Here is a 25,868-nt window from a genome sequence, read left to right as displayed (position 1 = left end):
GGAAGAAGACTGCCTTAACTTAAAAAAAATATATATTTCCTTTTAGAAAGAAATCATGTACTTATATTTATATAAGATCTAACATAGAGAAAATGTATCAGGTAAAGAAATGTATTAAGCTATACTGTAGATGTGTAGTATCTAGTATATGTTGTGCTCTTATTTATACACAGTTAAAGGTATAAATTCCTTTAAATAGCTCAATATAAATGTTACTGTTAATGACAAACAGTTCACATAGTGTCACTCCTGTTTTTTTAAATATAACTTCACATTGTTTAGAAAATACTGAAAGTTTTGTAAGAATGCAAGATTACATGATGAAATTCTATGTTCATAGATTTGTTATAAAACATTTATTTTTTATATTTTTGGTATTATAATTTAAACACAGCAATTGTGTCATGTAGAAAAATGAAATGTGATAACATTCGTAAAATATACATAAAGTGTCATGGACACTCCAAGTGGAAAAAAAAAAGTGTGTATACCGTATGAAGAAGAAAAAAAAGACCATGGACAGATTTCCTTAAAAATAGGAGCGCCTGGGGATATTTAAATAGCTATAAAATAACGATTTGCACTTATTGTAGCTCCTTGCAGTAGTTGAATGTTACTTAGTAGATTTGGAAATATAAGTTATACTTGTAATGAACGGTGACAACCACTTTTTATAGGACTACATTGGCATTTTTATTGGTGAAAATGAGGACAGCAAAAGAAAATAAGTAGATTAATAAGTTTGATACAGTATACTGTATCTTATTTTTCTGTAGAACTAAAGTAGAAGTCAACATTTCTGTATGCCACCACTAAATGGTAAAATCTCAAATAGATGTTGTGTAATATATCAAAATTCTTTGCTTTTTATCCCAAAACATCACAAATGCTACTGTACACACTGTATAGGAGAGGACCTACTTCATTTACCCTTGACATGCAGGTTAACAGGCCTGCTCTTATAAACAGTGCCATGACGTAGTAAACAAGTAATCAGGAACTTGGTTCAGTATCTCATTCACAGGACTGTACCTCTTACAGTGCACTGTCCATTCTGATTAAAAAGGAAGAAAGCTACCTGATGGTACACCAAAACTACTTACAGAAGCAAACATGATTTTCCTTAGATATTCATCTCAGTACTGACTTGGACAATCTTGCTTAGCTGAGATCTGATGAGATCAGGCTACAAGGTGTTGAATCTTCAGTCTAGCTGTTCTGTGTCCAGAATTCCTTAAGACCTCTCTGGTGCATCTTCACAGCACTTTTTTAAACATTTTCAGAGGCTTGTTTCCCTGTAGTCTTGGATATAGCCAAATTTAGATAATAGTTTTCCGCATCTTTTTTGCCAGGTGGGAAACGAAGGATATGAGAAGTACAGTAGCATGACTCAGAACTGGAAAGGTGGTGAGATGGTCCAGAGTTTAAGAGAGTTCCAGAGATTTGCTGTTGCAATTATAAGAGGAACGAACCATTGTGCAGAATTCACCATAAACTGGTGGTGATTTAAGCATACTCATTTAATTTACTAGTTTAGGCCATGCCTTTGTGATGAGTGTCAAACAGCACAATGATTTTTCTGAATAAAGACTCACTGTGAAAAGCTGCAGGGGTCATATTGACATTAAAATCCCACTTTAACAGCCCTTAGTAAAACTTAGAAAGGATTTGTGAGTTCATCATGCTCATTGTAAAAGAATGTCACATCTCATACATAATAAATAATGTATTCAATTTGAGGAAAAAATAATTTTGTATGAGGGCTTTGTCTAGTTTCTTGTGTAGCTGCCTGGGTGCTTTTCCACTATTGAACTCTGCATGATCTAAAGCCTTACTTAGACACACCATGCCTAAACCCTTTTGGAAACTGGAATTCAAATGTGATCTCTTTGCTGGCATCATAGAAGAGTTTTTAATTTTTAATTTTACATTGATCCTTTAAAATAACTGCATTAGGATCATTTATGAATATTTAGGCAAATACTTAACTTCCTATTGTTCTGTTTCATTTCTTTAATCTTCATATATTCTGCAACATATTCACATGATTTTCCTTTCTAATTTTAGTGCAATAAATCTTAAAACATAATTGTTAATATTATGAAATGTAAATGGTGTGGGTGAGAGTTATTAATATATATTACAGCTTCGGTGACTTGTACATTATATTAAATCTACTGAATTGCTTTAATTCAACAGGCAGCTTTGTATAGTCATGTGGTGTATAACCTACTAACATACAGTACAGTACATACAGTATATCTAGTATCGATTACCGTAAAAAAAATGGTGTGCTCGAGTGATACAGATTGTAGCAGACAAAACGTAGTAAAAAATGATTAATAGTTTTTGTAAAACTATGTTTTAAATTTTTAATTTGTTTTTTTTCTATAGTTCGGCCAAGCCCTAGTTATTGCAGAGTAGAAGTGTGATTCTCATTAGTTGCTTTATTAACTTAACTTGCCTGGCTGAGGGAATCGCAAATTGAGTGTAAGGACAAGACTGATGGAACCTCCTTGTTTTAGGAGGAATGAGCCAGGGAGCTGCTGCAAGGGTGTAAAACAGGAATGGATATTATGCGAGTGGGGTCATGATATACAGTTGCAGCCCCTCAGAGGGTGCGTTAAAACTCTTTGCTGCATTAGAGTTACTGCAGTACATCCCAATGTACTTCACTATGTGGTTCACTGGATAAAGATGATAAATAGGTGGCACTTGTGGTGCATTAGATGTTAGAGAAATGATGGCGTCATTTAACCTGTTTCCTGACTGTGCATCCTTAAATCCACTTGATATGGAATAAGATTATGGAATTATATAACTAAAGGGATATTTTGGTAGCTGAGAATAAAAATAACAGATGTACAGTATAACATCTCTGAGCATCATAAAGGATACTTTATTTGAATATAAACATATAATAAATCATGTATATAGCTGGTAGTGATAGATAAAAAAATAAAATACAGTACACAACAGTATTCCACCTTCTTTATAAACATTTCCTGAATCAAATTCTTTAACTCATTCACTTACTGTGATTATTTTGGAGCAGTTTTGAAGTACTTGTTCTAATTTTGTAATGTTTATACACTTTATATAAAGCTGTAATGTGTTAAGCTTTTCTGTGAAATACTTACTGTTGTTATTGTTGTGAAAACAAAGTTGTAGTACTTTTTTAAATCCACTTAATGGGGAATACTAATATCAAATAATGCAATTAAAGAAATTTTACTAGCTGAAAATAAAAATGTCATTAACAATATTGATTTATGGATCTAAATATAATAATGCTGATTTGGCTGCTAGTGGTACCATATTCCACTTTCTTTGCATCAATTGCATTAACTTGTTCAATTGTAATTATTTTGGAAAGTTTTTCACATGTTCAGTTTAACTACTTTTTTGCTGTCTGTATTTTTGTAATGGATGAAGAAATGCTCAGTTTATAATGTTGCTTGCCCAACCAAGTGTTGCTTTGTTATAGTGGTTAAGTGCTTGCCTGTCACTTAGAATGTCCCAGGTTCAATTCTGGGTCAGGGCACCACTTTTATTTTTAACAAATAAAGGCTCCTTCTCCCTTCAACACTAGGAAGCGCATAATAAAAATGTATTGCACTATTCTAGTTTATACATTTTCACCAACTATCTTCCTTTACCAAAAAACAATAACAATGGCAAACTAACTGCTAACACCCACAATCCAAACAAGATTGCCTAATCCAATTAATAAACACAGCGGGGATGTAACACCCCCAATAAATCATTTTTGTTAAAAAAAGTAGGCTGTTTACAAGATAAACTCCACTAAAAATTTTCATCTTACATAAAAATTCCCCTAAAGCTAACCCTATAACAAAAGTGATCAGGGCATCAGCTACAAGATTCTCCATGCCCTTATCGTATCTAATTTCCAGGGTGTAAGCCTTTTAAATAAGTGAACAGTACATCAGTCAAAGCATTCTAAAGTCTCTGAAGTATGACATCAACACTACTGTAGGTTGCAAACCAGTAATTAAACGAGACTGTAAATGCACAGTATGTACTGGCACTTGCCCATCTATACCCCATCTCTGCGCTTTGCATGACACATTGGAGTCATGAGAAGTCTGGTCCAAAAAGGCAAAACATTTGCAAGAATAAAAGATTGAGAAGCACCAGTATCTCAAAAGTTTGTATTAACTTCCGGTCTTTTGGTTCTCCAGTTCTCCAAAATAAATGGATCATACCCCTCATTGATGACCTGTTCTCCATTACATTCAAACACATAAGGAGATTTCTGAATCAAAGCAACACTTTTGGAACTTACATTACATTCAAACACATAAGGAGATGTCTGAATCAAAGCAACACTTTTGGAACTTTGTTGCTTATGCTTTAACATAAGAAAATCAGTAATCAAATGACCTGTAAAAAATCACTCTTATTTTTCCAAAGTGTGCAAAGAAACAGATCAGATGACGCAGTTAATGCACGAACTGTTGAGTTTTTATCATTTCCCTGAGAGGGTTGGACAGAAGTAGTAAACACATTCTTATGTGTTAGCATACAGTAAATCTGCTAACGCAGCTGCTTTTGAGAGCAAGTTAACTTTCTGTTCATTGAAATAAGTTACAATACGCTCAATACGCTCATACAATTTTTAAAGTCTTCAAGCAAACTTAGCTGTTTAGGATTGATGGTATGCCTCAGGGACTAATATATAGGCCTACTCCACTGCCACCTTAATGGGGAACTGCAATGCTATTGTTATATTTTGGGGTTAGAAAGAATCAGCATTGATGAGTGCATTTCAAACCACAATAAAAGTAAAATGTTCACAATAACTTGTAAAACTGCCAATTTACATAACAAAATAGACAAAATTTCCAGCTCCATATTCTGTAATTCAGAACAAGGCAACAAGACTTTCAGCTGTCCTAGTACATTGTAAACAAGCAGACTTGCGAATACATCTCTTTAAATTCTATAGAAATATTGCTCTCAACTTCAAGATGGTTTTAATAATAATAAATAATAATATAAATAAATGGCACTTACTTGTTAACTCTGATCGTGTTGGAAGCTTGTGGTGAAATGTCCGCTGCACGACATGTAATTATTCGCTTATTCGTTACATTAGTCATTAATTTGTAGGAGCTCTCACTCTCACCAGTGGTGAGACCAGGGATTTGCGACAACACAGCAACTTACAGTACTTTCACAAAGTTCACAATTTTGTGCTTAATTTAAAATTTGTAACATTTTTCTATACTGTCAATTAATTTATTTTGTTACCAAGATTTAATAAACCGGTCTGAGAAATTGGGACTGCTGTTCCTTTTTAAAAGTATCATAATCTAACCCTTCCTCTAAATTCAGCACAGAACGGGCATCCTGAGTCTTGCCAGTAAAACGACACTGCAACAATGGAAGCCAGGTATCCTTTGGCCAAGACAAAGTCACAGTAATATGCTCAAAAGCACTAACAAACAAATCTACCTTGGTTTCCCTAGATAGAGGTACTGTATTAAATTAATATGTTTATGTGATTAAAAACGGTCAAACTCTATTATCATGAGATGGTATGGTCACTTTAAAATTGAACATATTTCCTTCACTTGTGAGGGAGAGAGGGAAAACTCATTTATTTCACAGCATGTACTGTAATTTTAAAATGTGGGCCATGTGAATTGAATACATGAACAAAGACTACAATTCCCAATGTGCCACACACAAGAATCCCATGAAGTCATATCCACAGATATGCAGAAACAATAGCATACATGTCAATGAACAATGCAGTATGATTGATATACTGTAGAACTATACTGTATATACACTAAGTTCAGTATGATACCATATGGTTTTAAAGCCACTACAGTACAATATGTATGAAAGATGTATATTTTTATTAATCAAAATTTAAAGTAAAATTGTTTCATAATTACTGGCTTTTTAAATTAGCATTAAGACAAAATGTAGATTATTTTAATGTGGAGGTAAACCTTGAAAATATGTCATGTTCACAACAAGCTATAATAATAACAACATTTATTTATATATCCGGCTGAACAATTTTGCTTTGTAAAATAACCCTACTTTCATTTCTAATATTAATTTAATATTTAACATACTATAATATACATTTCAGCAATAAATCTTTGCTAGATCACCTGCAGTCTCCCAGTTCTCTCCCAATATAAGTGATAGCAATCAAAATTGTTGAAAATACAAAAAGGCACACACACTCATAATGGTACTGGTATTTGTGTTAGAGTTGCTGGAGTCAGAACCAGCATGGAAGAGAGTAAAGTCTATTTTTTTCTTATTCTCAACATGGGCAATTAACATATGCAGCTCTCCCAAAGCACATGATAAAATTTTCTAGTTTACAATTTTTAGTGAATGTCAATTAGGAAAAAAGTAAGATAACATATAGTAAATGCAGTGTAGAAATATGTGGCATCATCTTTATTCTCTTGCGGATGGAACTGGAGAGAAACGTGTTAAAATACGGTGCCATCTAGGTTTATCCATCGCTCTGATAGCATATTCACTGTTTCCCAAACATACTAAAATTATACTTTTCCAAATATTTCTAAGTCTTTTCTTTGACTTCATTATAAATTAATCATAAACCTTGTATTTATATATTGCTGTTCATTCCACAGGATCTCAAAGCACTTACAATAACCTCGTTTTTTCACCTCTAGTGCAGCCTCTTCCAGGGTGAAACATCAGTTTTTACCTGCCAGCAGCCCTGCTACACTGCACTTCAACATAGAAGTTAATTCCCCCAATTGAATTAAGTGGGATCTTTCAAAAGACCAGATTGCACAAGTTTAATTTAACCAGGACACCATGTGTAACACCCATACACTTTTGAAAAATGTTGTGGGATCTTTAATGACCAAGTAGTCAGGAACATCTTTTAGTGTCTCATGTAAAGAATAGTACATCCTACAGCACAGTGTTTGGAAATTTTGGTCAAAATGGAAGAGTGCTACTTACACAACTGGCAGTAGCAACAGCCTGGTTTTCTTTGGAAGTCTCCCATGCCACTACAGACCAGGTCTTGCTTGGGTTTTAAGATCGGTTGATATCTACCCACCAGTGTAACGATGCATAGTTTAGGACACTGTGCAGACGGTATAATCTGGAAGTGATTGGAAAAGGGCTACGGGGAAAACACAGTCAGGAACAGGGGGCGGTGCCAACAGTGAATCCAGGTGCAAGGGGGGAACACAGACAAACAAGTCCAGAAAACAGTCCAATGTAGAATATCCGAGGCGCAGTCCAAAATCCAAAACCAGGGAATCCATCCAAGACAGATCGATTTAAAACAGGAACGAGGACATGGAACAAGTAGGTTAAAATGGAGTGACGAGGCCAGGTGCTCCGAGCCCCAGACTCAGGTCAGGACGCCATTAGGAAGCCTATGCCCTCAAGCCATGGACATAGGGTGACTTGATGCTAGGTGGGCCTCCAGACGTCCGTCTTCTAATGCAGAGCTCCGAGGTTCCGGACCACCGGGTATAAATAAAGAATGGAACAAGGGGGCAGGTGAACGTGATAATGAACTTAACACAAAAGGGTCAGAGCGCCCTCTAGAGGAGGGATGATGATAATGACAACGAGGTGGTAATGCTGCTTTCAGAAATCAGTTTGAAATTAGTCAAAGCCCTAGAAATAAAATTTATTGCTTCATTGACGATGAAAGGCTTTATTCCATGCTGAAAAGAGAAGAAATGCAGTGTTTTGGCTATAGACCCTTCTTTAGACTTGAACTTCTATTACCTAATGCAGTCTGTGGTATATATTACCCTGCTTCATGAAGTGAACAAATGTGCCATCATTTTATTTTTTTGAGATATTGACAAATCTGATATATTTATGCAATATATTTGTATATTTGTATTACATTATGTTTAGTTGCTTATAATAAATTGTATTCTTGGTCTTGTTTGTTCTGAGTCCACATAGCCTATGTTTGGTTTACAATAAGTGTTATTGAATTTCTGCAATAATGGAATCTAATGCCGGCAGCAGAGTTCTCCTGCTTCTACTGCTGCTCTACTCCCTGACTCAAAAAGCAATGTAAGCTAAACAAAAATTGTACTTTAGTACATGCTCTGTAAAATAAAAGGACTGTGGGGAGACTCAGTTTGACATTCTGAGAAGGCAAATTTAATTAAGGTAAAGTAAGTGGATATTAGAGGCCAATTTCCCTTTAAATATTTCTTTATATTTCTGAATTTCTCCTTTAGAGAGTTTTCCATTAAACAGACACAAGTTTAATGAAACATATCTAGATGGGGTTTGGCAATTTTAAAGATTGTTGATTCACATGCTTTTTATTGTGCGTTGATAAGAACAGTGACAAACCACCACTTTGTGGTGACAAACTACCAGATTGAATTTGTTGCATACATTACATTTTTCTTATCAAACAGTTTGAAACATTTAAAACAACATTCAAGCTGGGTTTTAGAAAATTATCACAAATAGAACATCTTATATAATGTATACAGTATGTCTGTTTATATACAGTCTACAGTATATATAATGTATGATCCTTGTGCTTCTGACAAGCCTGAGTCAAGCTATATTACAATATTTCTACTCGTCTACTGGTCAACTGTTGATTTAATCTCTTCACCATTGCATGTACTTAATTTTGTACTGATAGCAGAGCAACTAGTGAATAAATCAATGCTTGCTTGTTTTAATCATGGGAAATAATTGCCTTGTAAATTGTGTAAACACAACAATTCTTCTCAATTCTTCTTTAGTGAGAAGACTGTAATATACGCCCTTACTGCAGAGGCAAAGCGCATGAAAACCCCAGGATTGTAAACTGTAACCCAGTGATGATTCAATTATGAAATTTAATGTGTTTTTTTTTTCATTTTCATTTTGAAAACTGAAGTATTGTAGAGGATTTCATAGCTCCCTTTTCTGGTTTTCCTGTAAAAATCTTATGCTTGATTTTTGGTTTGAAATCACTGACCTTCACTTTTTTCTGCTCTCTCTGAAATGCAGGAAAACAAAATGGCATTAATTAAATTCTGCTTTGTGTAATGGAACAGTCACCATGATATATTATTGCAGAGGAGTACACTCATAAGGAGAACCAAAAATTGCTAAACATAATAATGTATAATAATAGTATGAAGATTGTAGTGACAAAAATGACATTTCTGTATTTTGCAAGAAAGTAAAAAACAAAACAGCTATACCATTTTTAAACAAAAACTGAAGTCAGTAGCAACACCTAGAAAATGGCAGCAATTTCAGCCATGGATGCAGATTGATTAATTCACAATATTTGGTGCCATACTTAAAGGATGCACAAGGAAAAACCATTGTTATCAGCATCATGCTAATTTCATCCTGTTCTGTCTTTGTAGTTCAAGTAGGTAGCTGCGTCATCATGCATAGGCTGCAAAGGAACAAGTAAAGGTTTATTCCATGCAGAAAAGAGACAACGTTTTGGTTCCACAGCCGAAATGTTGTGTCTCTTTTCTTCTCTTTTCTGCATGGAATAAATTTTTACATGTTATGTCTTTTGCTTTTTTAACAATCAACACTTTAAGATGTGGTATCATATATATAAATAAATCACCATCCTTTGTAAATGCTAGGCAGTATACTGTAAATCAATAGCTAGTGCAGGGAGCATGTGGGAAGTAGAAAGGGACCAATACATTGATTCAGCTTTGAAATTTCTTTACAAACTGTAAAGACAGATTTTGTTGAAAAGGTATTGTAATCTTCTGTGTTCTGTTAAAGTAATACTGAAACTTTGGAATGCTACAGTGTTAGCTTCCTTTTAGTGATTATTAGTAGTATTGATACAATTTTATTTTACATATTTTATTTTAAATAGTAATAATATTTAAATTATTTAGGTACCTCCATGAACAGGATGACCATGAACATTAAGTTTATTGGTTGAGATCTAACATACTGTATTTATAACAGCTTTATCTTACATTTTACACTAGATGTAAAAAGAATAACAGCTTAAGGGTTTTGAAACGAAAGGGTACAACTCTGAATTGTGATTACACCTCTACAACAGAGTATGTTATTTACATGAGCTGAGTTTGGGTTTATGTCAAGCATTTATAGTTTCATTATCAACTGGAATTGGTGGTACGTATTTTGTTCTTGTCAAGTTTCAGCAAAGTGATATGAGTACTTCATATTCATGTTTTTCTACTATCAGCAAGGAAAACTGATTTTATGTATATTTTGCCAAAAAAATGTTGTTTTGTGGTTTTGTTTCAATCTGCTTTTTTGGTGTATTTTTAAAAAATAAATCTTCAATTTCCAAGTACTTCCTCTCAGTGAAGGTGAAGGTGACATGAGGTGGTTATATTTTGCAGGTAGTTTTTTTTTTCAAATTATTGACATTTTTGATGGGACTACTTTTGAATGCATTTTTTACCAAATGTTTTTTTTTTTGAGAAACCTGCTGTTTTTTGAAATCTCTTTTTTCCTTTTACTCTTCTCCTGTTGACCTTAGGAGCCAACTCAAAGAAACAAGCTGATGATATAACCAGTAATGATGGTGGTGAAGATGAAGGTATTTTTTCTTTTTAAAAAAGAAAAAAAAAAGCTTGATACAGTGCATGACAAAAACCTTTTGATTTTTTGTGAATTAATTTGTTTTTTTTCCTTGAAGTGCATACTTGTGGGCACTTCTTGATTTCTCTTTTTGTTTTTCAAACCACTTTCTTCTTTCAAAAAATTAGCATATAGATGACTGCGGTTCCCCTGTGAGATACGTTAAAGGTTATCTCTAAATGTGTGTGAAGTGAGCAATATAATAAACTTTATTTACTATTGAATCCATTCCCTTTCCAGTGCTAGAAAGTTGAGGATGGGAATTGAAACTATGCATGTGTTTTAATTGTTATTTCCCTTTCTAAAACCCTTTGAGAAAAATGGAAAAAGTCATGTTGGTCCTGTTCATTTTACATTGCCCAGTGAAGCATGAAAACTAACCCTTGTTTTGACAGTACGATGCTGTTAATTTGTCCCTGTGTCTATATATATGTTTCTGTCATAGAGATACTGTAGCTTGCCTTTTTGCATGAAACCCAATATAGCTTTTCACCCATTGAAATATTGTATGTACATTGCAGTGTCTACTGTATGTAGCAGGATAAAACCACCATTCATGATTATGTTAAAAAGCCAAAATCAAAGACAATTTATCAAAAAATGAATTTGTTGTGGAAAGATTATTCTACCTATTGGAAACCTATCTCTTCTTCATATTAAAAACAGCATTTTGTTCCACGTTACCTGTACATTGTGGTCTGTTACAAAACATGTTACCATACAGCCACATAATGTTGTTTCAGTGCTTTCCATTATTAATTCTGTCGGATTAGAACAGCAAATCTACATACAATAACAATGTGTGCACACGTGATAAGATAAAGGTAGGCATTGTTATAACAGGATCTCTGCTATTTTTGGAGCAGTGTTAGGAGGTTTTATTTGGTAACATTTGAGTAAGAAAGTGAAGCTGAAAGAAAGAATGTGACATTGAAACTGGAATGTCAAATTCCTGATGCTAGAAAACACTTTTGCAGATTAAAATAAAAATGACCAATGAAAAATGTCCATTTTTAAATTGGCTCCACAGTTTGATGCTTTTGTTAAAAGAAAAATGCAGATCTAGAAAAAAACTGATATAAAAATTAAAAGAAAATAATAAGAATACAAAATCATGGGCATTTTCCAGGCATTTGCTCCTTCTCAGCAATAGTAGAAGCCTTTCAATTTTCCATAGTTCCCACACTCAGAGCTGTTTTAAGAGTCACTGTGATATTACACACTGGAACTAAAGAGTGCTTTCAGCAGTGGCTGTGGTGGTGCTGGCATGTTCTCATAGCTGGGCTCTGTAGGCTTTTACAGAATTTACACAGACTCAGAATTTTGACCTTATTTGCAGCAATATTTTGTTTCTTAATCGTTGGTTTTTAACATCATATGTTTTTTAAATGATTTTACTAGGCTAAACAGATGCACAGAAATAGAACCACTGTGAAATATGACCTTTCTAATACAGAAAAGGCATTATATAGAACATTTAGATCAATGATTTTTCTCATATCCCCACTAAGTATTCATTACATCTTCAAATATTACAACCTGCATGTCTAGTATAGTCTGGAGATGAGTGGGCCAAGGAAATGACTTTGAGGCACATACTGTAGAAGCTCAGCTGAGCAAGTGCAGAAGTTGCTGGTGGAGAGCTAAGTCTTAAAACAGCTGGCAATTCAATATTTAGTGGGTATTTAATAAACAATAAATGGGATTCCAGATTTACTCTAAAAATTCTGGATGAAGCCCTGATTAAAAACATACAAATTTTAAATCATATATGACACATGTTCTATCCACATTAATACCGCATTGAGTGGTCTCTTTAGGGACAGAATTTTACTGATCACTTACTGGCTTTAATATTGTGCATAACAAAGACCATAGCGACATACTAGTTGATAAATGTATTGACATGCACTGCAATGTAAATCTTTACTTACATTTACTTATAATAATCTGTGCGACCTGAGAGCTTTAAAGTAATGGTTAAGCAGTAAAATGCTTTTTGTTAAAAGTCCTGCATTTTATTTCAACCCCACCCTGCGTGAGAACTGTTCTGAGCTTTGTGCTACTTCAGTATGCTGTATACATCTGCCATCTACACAGGTGTATTATAGGAAGAAGAGGTAACTTTAAGGGCCACTATGGAATACAGAGCATCTTGGAAAGAGCCTTAAGTTTAGTGTATGAAATGTCATACTGTATGCTGCATGTACATTAACTCCCATTTACATATTTTTTCTCATATATATTTTATATATATATGGAAAGTGGAAATTCAGGGAATTTTAATAAATAAATGTAAAATTCAGTATATTTTAATATACTGTACAATATTCAATTATTTTTCTTGCTGAATACTGCTTTGAAGCAGCCTGAAGTGCTGTTATCATATGGTTCTCCAGCATATAAAGCCTTCTCTCCCAATTGCTACTGATGCCTACACCAGAGACGTTTCAAGGAAAGCTCTCCTTTCCATAGTAGTACACTGTTAAACCAGTGGCAGTAATATCATACTCATTTCTTCATATGAGCAATAATTTTAGTGAAAAATGTGTCTTGTACACCTGAGCATTGACAAAATGCTTCCAGAATTTGCTGGGAAAAAATAACCAATTGCCACTGGAATGCCTGAGCTCTATTCAATTAATATCTGACAGCCATGTATATTATAATATATTGGGGTGGTAGCACTATTCTTTTAATCCTGTAGAGAAAGCACTGAAAAAAAAAAGAGTTTAGACAGACTTTTGGGTTGGACTAACATCACCGTATTGTGAGGTTAATCCAACCCATTAATCACTGGAATGATTAAGTGAGTATTTAAAGGGTTTTTTAAAGGAGAGAGAGAAAAAAAAAGATTGGGAAAGGTATTTTCACTGGGAAATATGGCAAATCCTACTGGATTAGACTGCCACTTACTACTGTGAAAATACTTCTGTGAAAAAAAAGTAATTGACCAAGAAGAAAAAAAAATAATAATAAGTTTATGATGTATCATGGTTATGATGAATTCCCTGAATTTTATGTGCCTTTCAGCTGTTAATAATAAGTTAGGATGGTTGTCTTAGTATGGAACAGCAATGAAAGCAATGTAATATGACTGTGCAACTTGCAATATACCCTTACAAGCCATCTTTCCAGGACATCACATGCGTGGAATGGACAAATGAGCTATTAGAAAAACATTCTAAAGTTCGCATGCCTACTGTGAAATATCAAAATCCATTTCTCTAATGACATACATTTGGGAAGGTGGAGGAAGCACTGCAGCTTTGCAAGAGTCAATGCAATACGACTGGCATAAATGTCTCATCACTATCTAAAGTCCCATCAGAAGTGAAGAGCCTTAATGGCTCATATGAAATTGCAAAAAAAAAAGAGAAGTAGGCATATACTCAATACATTGGAGAGATTAATTACCTGTCACAATACTTTCTGTAGGAAACATTTAATGGCAGTGGTGAGTGCAATGAGCATAGCCCATAGGGTCGTCCATTCACTGCTGAATGTGCAACGTGACTAGAATTAATTTTCTTCTGCTATCCCACAAGATCAACGGCTTTGATTGCTACTTCGGAAGGAAAAACTACCATTTACCAAACATGGCAGTCAGTGTGCAGCATGGCTCCTGCACAGCAGCACAATCGCAGAACAATCTGATCGTGCCTGAAGTGTTATTGACTGGTTTATTGCAGTAAGTCCTCCTGTCCCTGTTGCTCTGAGCCCTGTGCAGTGGGTGACATAAAGCTAGCCATATTAGAAAAAATAAGATTGATTTGTAGAGCACATAATATTTTCAGAGCTGCAAATTCAGAGAGTGAAGAAGGCACATACAGAGTTCTGTTAAAAGATGATTGTGTTTTCCTGACAAGTGACGAAAAGATACGGGGCATGTTGTATTTTTTCAAGACTTGGCTGATCAAATAAACTCCTGGAAGTGAAAAAAGGATTAAATACAATAGTTTTGTCTTGTGTTTAGGCCATATGGATATTGTTGGATTTCTGGAAGCATCTGCAGTACATAAACATATGTTGAAAGCCAACATGGACTCTGTAGTATGTCAAAATTTGAGCTGCCTTTTAATTAACTGAGCAGCAGCAGAAGAAAAAACCTTTGGGCAACTATCACGCCTGTCACAAAGTATAATGTTGTTACACAAAGAAAAATCATAGTGTTCCACACTTCTGGTGTTTATTTTATAATGACATACATCCTTTTAAAATTCAATTAGCAGACTTTTCTTCTTCACTACTTCCCAAATTAAAAAACTGTGTTAATCGCCTTCTGGACATAAATTTTTTATCCTAGTTAACCATAATTATTTTAAAATATTATAGTTGTAATTATCGGTCACTACATACACTATTGAAGAGGATGTGTGTTGAAGAAGATGTGTCATTGAACAACTGGAAAAATAAACATGTTACCATGTTGAACATCAGTTGGTAAACTGTTGGGCTGAAATGTGAGTGAAATGGGCTCTGTGAGCAGTGATTGACTTCACCTTTAAACTGTGCTTAAAACACTCCGTGGTTGTGATGTGAAGTGGAAAACGTCTCGCCTAGTTTGTAATTAGCACTTTGACTGTTTTCAAGCGGGAGCCAGATGGGCCTAAGGCAAATTTAAAAGATGGACACGAAACAAGAAAATGTGGACTGATAATAAAGTCAGTGCTGAAAGCTGAAAGTCCTGTGACAAAACAGATTACCTTGCATTCATCATTTTTGTGAATTCATGCAATTTGCAAGTTGTACATTTATATTATTTGTAATTTTGCTGTTTTGTCATACTAATATTATAATTTATCATGTACTGTATGTATGTATTAATATATTACATGAATCAAAACTAGAGTGGTCTACATTAATTCAATATTCTTACAATATTAATGTATGCGATTTACCTTCATCTGTAGTTTAATTTGATCATTTATTTGCTCTTAATTTTTATTAAAGTCTATATACTGTATACAGGCTACATACATACTGTAGAAATCCATATAATAAATATGATTACCTCCTAAAAAAAGAGAAAATTGTACTTGTACATCACTCTAGATTTGAAATGTATATTTTTTAATGCTAATTCTACAATTGATTTATAACATTGTTGTTGCAGTACTGAGAAGGCAGAAGTCACTTGCAAAATTACATGACTGAAAATAACTAACACTTCTTTTGCCTTTTTGTATAAAAGATTTTCATATCTCTCTACGAACAAATAAGAGAGATTGTCAACTAGCAAATAATTCTGTTAAAGCCTCATACTTTAGGAAATTTTAACAAATAAAGTATGGCCATGTTTAATAACGCTTGGTATTTCCTTGTCAATAAATACAAAAACTGAACCACAGCAGCAGGCCTTCCTCCTGTAAGGATGGGCTGAAGGCACTAGTGTTTTTTTGTTGTTGTTTTGGTATTGTTTTCAGTTTTAAAAAGGTTCTTGTTATGTTTGCTTTGTAACTTTACGGGGTGTTTTTCCTTTATTTTTAGATATCCATGATGAGAATGGCTTGAAGCCAGTAATGGTCTACATCCACGGTGGATCCTACATGGAGGGAACAGGAAACATGATTGATGGGAGCATTCTAGCCAGTTATGGGAATGTCATCGTTGTCACCCTGAACTACAGGCTAGGAGTTTTAGGTGAGCTGTTGTTTCTTTGCTTTTTACAATTTTGAAACTAGCTTGTATGAAATACAAATGTTTCTTTCTTCCTCCCTCTTATTGTATGCACCTATGTTGTAAGATAGATATTTTAATTGAAAAATAATCTTTTCACTTATCTGGGATGCCAATGTTATATGATTCTGGAGTTTTGTACAGGGGTTCAATGTTATATCATCCTTGATTTGCCACAGTATTAGGCTGAGATACTTGATTAGCATATTTATATGTGGAAAGTCATTCTATAAAAAGAAAATAGGATGTCTAAAAATATTTCAGAACATGGTTAGTACTAATGCACTTACATAGTAAAACCAAAATGAAACCTGACTTGAAACATTTATGAATGTTTAGTAAAATGATAACCGAAGAGTACAAATTGGGCAAAATTCATTTTAAAAGATAAACAGAAATGTGTCAGGGTGATCGTGAGATGTCCAAGTCATACATTCTTATGTTGTTTAGTGTAATGTGATCAGAATATATCATGAAAATGTTGTCAGGTACTTCCCAGAAATAAATATAGAAAACAATGAAATAGGATATTTTGGTTTTAAAAAATTATATATCTATAATGTGCAATATCAATATTTGTACCCTGAAAAAAGCAAATATTAAAGTCTTTATGGTGAGATCAGAATTTATAATATTATAACAATGTCAGGGTTAAAGCAGGAACACAATTAAAGTGACTAATATTTAAAATTTCCATGCTGTAAAATGGAGAGTTGAATAACTCTGCTATGTTCCTTCTCATCTGAATTTCAAAATTCTGGAATGCAATCTAACCCAATAGCTTAAGGGAGGAGAAAGAGTAATAATAGAGCTAGAAAAATCAGACAAGGGAGTGCATTTTTAATATGGATGATGCGAACATGAAGAGAATTGGGATAATACATCCATCTGTCCAGGTCAGCATGTACAGTACATGTTATTTACTTTGATTTTGTGGAAGAATGGTATTTTTTTATTGTACAATTTAATGGTAATGCAGAGTTGGTCCACTTTATTGTACCCTAATTTACACACATATAAAACACCAAAATCAGTGAATACTAAGACCTTGAGTCAGGAATTGAAAAACATTGCCTATATAAAACAATGAATTGTCTGCATAGGGCAATACAAAAATGTTTAGTATTGTTAAGTAATTGTTAAGTAACAAGAGAGAAGGTAATACACCGTTGACCAGCCCTGAAATCAGATGTTCACAAAAGAAGTCAAAGAAATGTGAAAGCAGGCATCCCAGATGAGTTCCTCAAGATGTAACAAATTGAAAAGAATACATTTTCCTTTTTCATAAAGCCTGCCTGTTTATAGTCAACTACTTTGGTCATATAAACCTCTAGTCAGCGTGATGATGCATCAGAGCATACAGCTTGGTGTCTGAGTGATCTGTGCGATGGGATGATTGCTTGCACAAATTGTTAGATCTTTTTTTCAATAAAAGGGATATAACAAAAGTGTTACTGTCCCTCCAGAAAGAGCCTTCCTCAATGGCCATATGCATCATGTCAAGCAAAGTGCACTTAATTGGAGCTAAACAGTCTGGTAAAATGTCCTGTAGCTCCTCTTTTAGCTTAGTGATTTGCACTACAATTGCCTCTGTGGGAAAATGAACAGGCAAGTGAAGTGAGTGGAGAAAACATACACTGTTTCTGATCAAATCTAGTTTCTAAACTGTATACTTATAGAAGGATATGCTAAATGTAAAGCTTGTCAGCACAGAATCTAATAGTACACCCCCTGTGCCAATCTAATGGCAGGAATATCAGCATAACATTTATTCCTGCAGGGTCTCAAAAACTGCCTAGTATGTCAGGCATTGAAATAATGACTCTGCAAAGATATGTGGATATGAAATTCAATGTGATGTCTAAACAGGGAATTCAATTATTTTCTTAAAATTTTGATTTTCAATGCCATGGTCTCAGTCGTGAGGTGCTGTGCAATTCAATCTAGAAAATCCAACTTGGTTTTCAAGTAATTAGGTTTACTTAGTTCAGATTTATTCAGGTGTGAGACAAAAACATTTGAATTGTATTCAATCAAACCTTTGTTATTGACCATACACAATGTGAAGTTCTTTGACCAAGCCATGGCTGAAATCTAGAAAGTATTACAATTTAGCTTGAACTGTTCTAAAAGTCTGAAGGGTTCTAAAAGTTTTATGTTATAGTAGGCTGGTTTTAAAATACCAATTTTAAATTGTGATTGTGCTTTATTTATTTATCAGCAGAAACAAATCTGTAGAAATTGGCCTAGTGCTCCAATAGGGAAAATGCAGTATCTCAGTATAGTGGAGCTCAGAAAAAGAGAGATTGAGAGTTTAAAAATGTAGCACATTCGTCAATGTGATTTATCCCTAGTCGAAACAAGTAAGTCCTCTGGCTGATAAATGTAACACAAGCCATGTATCTACAGCATTCAGATCAGAGATCCAATGTCTCAGTTCTGTAAATGCTTTTAAATGGGAATTCAATTCTATCAGTTTTGATCTGTTGATAATATGACTCGTGACACCATTAATGTCTCCGTTCCAAATTAGAACAAAGTCAGTGGGTTCTTCTTTCTACTTTTCATTGTAGAATTAACCTTTATTTGTTCCATTGATCCACATTGATGCAGGTCCCCACTTGAAAGACACAATGATGTTGATGAGTATAGGTACTGTCGGGACTCGTCAAATTAACACGGTGACTAGAAAGATCCCTTCTATGTTTTCATGAGCTAATTTCCAACGTTTGCAAAATAAATTATTATGGCATATTCTGTTTGCTTATTATTTTATCTTTAGCATAAATTATTTGAAATACTTTATTTTTAGCTGTCTTGAAAAGAGTTAACCTCAGGATACTCTTATGACACATGCACCTTCTTATGATTTATTAGTGATGCATTAAAGAAAAGACAGATGAGTGAAAATTTTATGTCTGTCATATTTTTAAGAGCTGTTGTTATTTTCAAATTATGCTCTGTGATTTTAGCCAGGATGGTTTCAACAATGGTGAAAACATACCCTGACATAATCTGAAAGCAGTTCATTCCGATTACTGTTTGATCCTTAACTGTCCCTGTACCATCTGAATATGCAACAATTGTTCGTAAATATTTTTTTTCTGGTCTTAAGACTGTGCCTTGCTTGTTTTATCACACTTAGAGATGTGAATTCTGCTCAGGGAACCCCAATCACAATTGGCTGAATACATATCCCAGGTCTGATAATGTACTTGGTACTTGTAATGTAAGTTTCAGTCTGCAATTTGGGCAGATTCTGTCATTAGCCACTCTGAATTGTGCCTTTCCAAAGGTGTTTCAAGAGGATTTCATACTTGGAGACTTGTTCCCAGTACAGTTAGTACTGGCTATAGGATTAACAGAGAAGTTGAATGAAATGTTCAGACTGGGCTGGAAACCCTTGTTTCATTTGTGCTGTGGCAGTGGCAGACAGTATTGTTGTAACTTGAGTGAGGTACTTTACCCCAGTGTCTCCATTCTTCCCAGCTGCTAGACTACTGTGTGTTGGGGCTGGGGATGGTGGCATCCCATCTAGAGGGGCAGTCATATGGACCATGAGCTGTTGTGGTTTGACTACCTGTCTACCATTTCCTTACTTAGTCATGGCTGGCCCTTCAAGACAGACCTTTATTCGTCGTTATTGTAGTGCAAATTGAACTGATGTATTCTGACTTTTAAAATGTATCTTTATCAAGAATGTATAATGTCCATGACTTAGCTTATTCAAACTTTCAAGTTTGTTCTTATTGTGGCACTTATTTTGATTTCCATAGGCGTATCCTATGTTTTGCTCTGCGTTTTTGGGACAGGCTCTGAGATTGCAAAATCCTTACCTGCCATAATGAGCTTTCTGATAATGAGTGGATGGATGTGTCTGTGTTTCTATATGAACACTTGGGCTAAGAGAAACCGTCTTGTGATTCCTAAAGTGTGATCTTCAACACAAACTACTCAATTAATAATTATGTAGGGTTTTCAAAACTACAGAAGAGGCATTCATTTCAGAAAATTGTGTAAATGCTCAGTTTGAATGAACACATCGGTTTTAATGATATGCAGAATGTATTTGTTTGTCTGATTTCACAAGCAGGTCCAGTAATTGATGCACAAGTTAAAGGGAATCACGGGCTATTTTAGTTGCATTTAAAGCAGTTGCTGTTGAGACTGATTTGACCACACAAAATGAGAAACATAGAGATTGCACTAGCAGCCGTATGTACCAACTACAGTATACAGTACATCGAGGGGTAATGTCAGGCAGTGCATGTGTGTGGAAGTTTGTATCGTAGGTCATTCATGTCATGCAAGATTTAGATTAGGCCTGGGAGACACTGTACTGTAAGTCTTGTGTGAACATGTAATGCTCTTCCCAAACACATTAAACCATTAGTTTGATTGTGTTAATCAGAGTCTTTCAGAGAAAACAGATACATTTGGTGACAGTAAGCCAACAGTTTGTCAGGTGTTTCAGATTGTGTACACACAAGGCAATTACAGTATATGATTTCCTTGTTGTAGAGGAAAAACTTCAAAATAAGAATGCATTTTTAATACTAATATGTAATACTAGTATTAATTTCCGGTACATAGAGGTTGTACACATGTAATGTGCTGTAGTTTACATGAAAAGAAAGGAAAGAAAGACATTTCATACAACTGACAGATTTGCCATACTAATTAGAGCATTTGATGTGTGTGACTATATTCTGCCATGTTTTTTGCAAACCTCAGGCAATCGCATATCTGATGTCTCTTTCATAACAACAGACATCCACATTGTTTTCTGTGGGTTACTTCATTTTTTAAATAAAAATATATTAAGTCTGAGAAGTATTGAAGTTCAATATTGAGTTTTCTACACAAACACACATACAGTGAATATGATATAGAAAATCAAATTAACAAACTCTGATAGGCATAATTTGCATCATTTTGTAAGATGTACAGTATCACCTACAGCAGAGATGTTGGCGATGCAAGTTTGAGGTGTTTGCAATTTCTCAGGAAGTGTTTTGTAATAAGACTCAGAATCTAGTGTCTGTATTTGTTGTTACTGTTATGTTGCTTGTTATTTGCTCATGGAGAGAACAATTTTAGTGATGTTTACCTTATTTGGACAGTTTTAGTCCCTATTGTGTTTCTTTTCAACATGTACATGTATTTTCAATTTATGTGTCATTCTAATATTCTGCTTTGAATGTTATTCACATATTACACTGTGTAATGAAAAATTGTTTTGACTTTAAAAGCTTTTTTTAAAAGAACAATAGGTTCAAAAACAATTCAGTTCAGGGACACAGGAAACCTGAACTCTACTCCATTTTTCAAATAGGAAATAAAAAGTTGATTAAAGATTTAAAAAGGCATGCAAAACACATGTGGCGACAGTCAGCTGAGGTTTCCACTGACTACCTTGCACTGTTTGAAGAGCCTTCTTGTTCTCAAGACCTTAAAGCAAGCTGAGGATGAACTTTTTCATTTCTTGCACCTGAGCTCGGGAAAAACATTTGAAGAAGACTGATTATGAGCAACTTACCTAACTTAAAGGTCATTGTTCTCATAATGGTTTGAAGAGTGAGAAATGCACTGCATTTTGTTTGTTCAAGATGATTATTTTGTTACTTATAACATTTTGCTTTAGCTGATATTTCCTTGATCAAAATTGTTTCTACCTGAAGCTTAATATATTATTATTATTATTATTATTATTATTAGTAGTAGTAGTAGTAGTAGTAGTATTACATTAGAACTGACTGTCCACAATTGTGATGGTTCAGTAATGGGATCATTTTTTCTTAAGGGCAGTATTTTATTTCACATTGGATGGGATCACACAACAGGCAACACACCAAAATATGAGTAAAATGCATATGAAAATGCAAATGCAATAAGAGATTGTGATAATAATATGTTAAACATTATTTTTCAATTAGGGGTGGCATATTTGTTTGTTTTGTTTTTAATAAATTGAAAACAGTGCATCAAAGGAATAGAAAATGTAATTTTAGACATTCAGAAAAGTGAGGCTGCAATGATTTTCTTTCTCCTTTACCACAGCACTTTGTTTAACATTTATTGCCCAGTAAAATTGATTTGAAACTTAACCCAAGATAGGTGTGGGTGTCTGTTGGTGATGGGTTTGGACAGTATCTTGAAACCAATATTTTCAGTATGTCATGAGTCATTAAACATTTTTATCTTCCAATAAGTATGTTCCTCAGTTAGTGGCAGTGACACAGGTGTTAGGAAGGAAGAGACAGTTGCAGCAAACTAAGGATAATCAAATCATTTTTTTTGCTTTGTGTTGTCTGTCATTTGTATAACTTCTCATTTTCTGTTGTATGATGATATTGGTTTTTTGCCAGTTTTAGTCCACTGTTGCATTACTATTGTTTATTATGAAAATGTCTTTATACTGTTACTCAAAATGGTGGGATATTGTTATTTTCTATTGAGAATTAAAAAAGCTTAATCTGTCTGTGCTCACTTTCAATTTTTAGAAGCCAGGAGGAATAACCATACATTACATTAAAAGTACTATGTAAGACATCAATTGACATACTGTACAGTATTAAAACATCCCTATTCCAATGTTTCCAGTTCAACGAATAGCTTTTTAACTCTTTTCTTTAGCAGTAACATTTTTGAGACTGGAAATCATCATTATAAATACCTCCAATATACTCCAGTCTTATTTTATTCTCTTTTGTCTCTTTCTATTTGTGTAAAATTCAAAATATGATTTTTTTTTCCATTTATTTTATTGATGTGGTCGATTTCAAACCTTACAAAGAAGCAGGATCTGTAAATCCTTTACAGGAGTAAAGGGGTTTAAGATGTTTAAGCAGTTGGCAGGTTGCATTTCCCAGCTAGCCATGGCAACAAAATGAACAATCAATTTTAATAAAACAATTCCTAATTTTCAAAGTTGTGATGATTAGCTTCCCAGTGATTTATTGTCCTGCTAGATTATATAAATGTAATGTTTTGCTTTCAGTGCTTTTATTTTGCACAGATCTCTAAACTTGAGATCTGCTCTTAATACATCAGTCTGCCAACAACTGACTTCTCATTTTTGTTTCCTGGTATAATAAAATCCCAGCATTATTTCTGCACAAAATCTTCTCCAGGTGGTTAAACTCACCTGAAATAATAATTAGATTTTATATCGTATTTATACAGTATTCTTAGAAGGACTTACTGTAATGAACTCTGATTTCAAGTGGGATATTGGACTGTTCTTTAAGAAGTTCAGGTGGGTAGCTGTGTCAGTATGCGTAGGCTGATGACCCGTAGCTCACACCCGAAGAAGGCTCCACAGCCGAAATGTTGTGTTTTCTTTCTTCTCTTTTCAGCATGGAATAAACCTATTACTTATTCTTTAAGAAGCCTTCTGTTTTTTGAGAGATGAAGGATGTGGAAATCTCCACGCTCTGTGCTCCACAACTTGACATAGAGGTTTAATGATGTTTAGATTTGGTGATTGGGGAGGCCATGGAAGGTGGTCGTGGAAGGTTTCGTCCTGGTGTTTCTTGAAACCACTCTCGAATCCATTTAGCAGCATGTTTCTCAACATCTTGAGGGAACAATGTTTGCTCCCTAGGGTGCACCTGGTTGCCTAAAATGACTTTATATTCCTTGGCCATAATTATTTTATGCAGATTAATAATCAGACCCAATGACTCCAAAGAGATGGGTGCCCATACCATAACAGATCCAGTACCAATTTTAACAGGAGGGAATAGGCATTGTGGGTTGAAGGCTTCCTTTGGCTATCTTCAAATATAAACCTGTCTAGATGTAGGCAGAAGAGTTTAAGACAACTCAACAGACCATATTGCTTTCTTCCAGTGCTCAGAAGTCCAGGTTTTGTGCTCATTAAACCAGGTTATGCCTTAGTTATAAACAGTTTCTGAAAAGAAGGCCTACCATAAATATCAGCTTTGTTTTTGATTCATTTCAGTGAAAATTTGAGGCCGTTGTTTTGTGGATTTTTGGGTTAACTCCTCTCTGAATGGTGAGGATTGGGTAAGCTAAATATTACCAAGCTACTTTTTGCATTTTGAATGTGAACCTCAAAACAAAGTTTCACAAAAAAAAATAAAAAAATGTATTCAGCTTGTAGGTGGTAGATACTTTTGGAAAAAAAAACACAACTAGCTGTAGCAGACGTTTGATAGGTGGCAAATTGTTAACAGATGTGTTGATTTCTTCTTTACTCAGGTGTCCTCTAGAAAAGACATCAATATTATATCTCAGATTACCAACCTGACGCACGATGAGTTTGAACAAGCCTGTGTAACTGAAACAGATGCACTGAAAGGATTAGGGGCTCTAAAACTAACAGATCTCCAGGTCCAGATGGTATTTGCCCTGGAGTAGATGGAAAAACAGGGGAAATTACAAGCAAGCCACTATTCAGTATCCTTCTTGAATCCCTAGAGATACTGGATATCCAGACCGAATGGAAACTTGTGTATCATGTCTGTGCTTCACTTATCAGTGCAGATAAATCAACATATAAAAGTCACTGGGATTTGTGGATTTTTTAATGAACAATCATCATTTCAGTTATTGGAAAGGAAAGCAACTTTTCTCCAGCTTCAGATCCATCACGATTGTTACAGTATATACTGTATCCATCACATGTAATTGATAACTACAAAATAAACAATAATAACAAAGAATAAAGACAAACATGCATCATAGATTGCATACAGTATATACTGTTCAGTATCCTGTAATGTATATTAGAGCAGTATGCTTAAACATACTCACATACAGTTCCTCTTAGAAGAAATTACCCTACTTCATTCAAATCAAAGCCATATAAATTTGCAGTTTGTTTAGACCAATTGAAATGTGTAAGTCTATAATTTTTGGTGGTTTACCTTAGAAGGACAGAGCTCACAGTAAGCACTATAGTGCAATTGGTTATGTCAAAGAACTAGAACTTGTTAGGAACTAGAATGCATGGACATGGAGGGATAAGTGCATAATGTCATAAAAATGCAAAACACTCTTCCAGTTTTCTAGTGAAGCACAGTAATTAATAATAATCTACACTGTGAACAAATGCATAGCTTTGTAAGAATGGTTTAGTTCAGTTGAAAAAAATAATTAGTTCAGATTTAGGAATTTTAGATTTAGTCATAATAATCAGCACAAATGGCTGAATGCTTAGGGAAAACTGAAATGTTTAAGGGAAAATAATAGACATATTTAAGGAGTGTACTGAAGATTATTCAAAACCATTATGAGATTCCCCCCTTGCCAAGTTTGTGTAATGAAAAAATCCCATGTAGGCCTGAAAACCTAAATTGCCAAAAACTTGTCATAGAGAGAAACACCTTGCATATATGAGAGAATAAGAGTTAGAAGAGAGCTCAACCCAAGTGATCCATGTTTCTTTTGAAGATACATTTTAAGTCTTCTGAATGGCTCAGCTGGTAAGCATTAAGCAGAGGGGAATCATCAGTACTGCCAGGGCTGAATGGAGCTGAGTCAGCCCAGAGGATACTTGTTGTATAATGTACCTGATGGACCTGTAAGTCTATCTGTTATCAGTCAGG

General features: G+C 34.4%; 1 protein-coding gene across 2 annotated transcripts in view; it reads left to right on the top strand.

Annotated features, from left to right (window-relative positions):
• The window catches only part of LOC148676597 (neuroligin-4, X-linked), an 83,125-nt gene that overhangs the window by 17,951 nt on the left and 39,306 nt on the right, over positions 1-25,868 (top strand). Inside the window, exons 3-4 of one of the 2 annotated variants that reach the window (XM_088609353.1) lie at positions 10,514-10,573; positions 16,105-16,257. In XM_088609353.1, the coding sequence (XP_088465479.1) occupies positions 10,514-10,573; positions 16,105-16,257 (213 nt within the window). The remainder of the gene's footprint in view (positions 1-10,513; positions 10,574-16,104; positions 16,258-25,868) is intronic. The other variant, XM_088609363.1, reaches the window with a different exon arrangement.

The sequence above is a fragment of the Lepisosteus platostomus genome, chromosome 2 (genome assembly GCF_059453375.1).
Source record: "Lepisosteus platostomus isolate fLepPlt1 chromosome 2, fLepPlt1.hap1, whole genome shotgun sequence".
NCBI classification, from domain to species: domain Eukaryota; kingdom Metazoa; phylum Chordata; class Actinopteri; order Semionotiformes; family Lepisosteidae; genus Lepisosteus; species Lepisosteus platostomus.
This window is presented reverse-complemented; position numbering and strand designations above follow the sequence as displayed.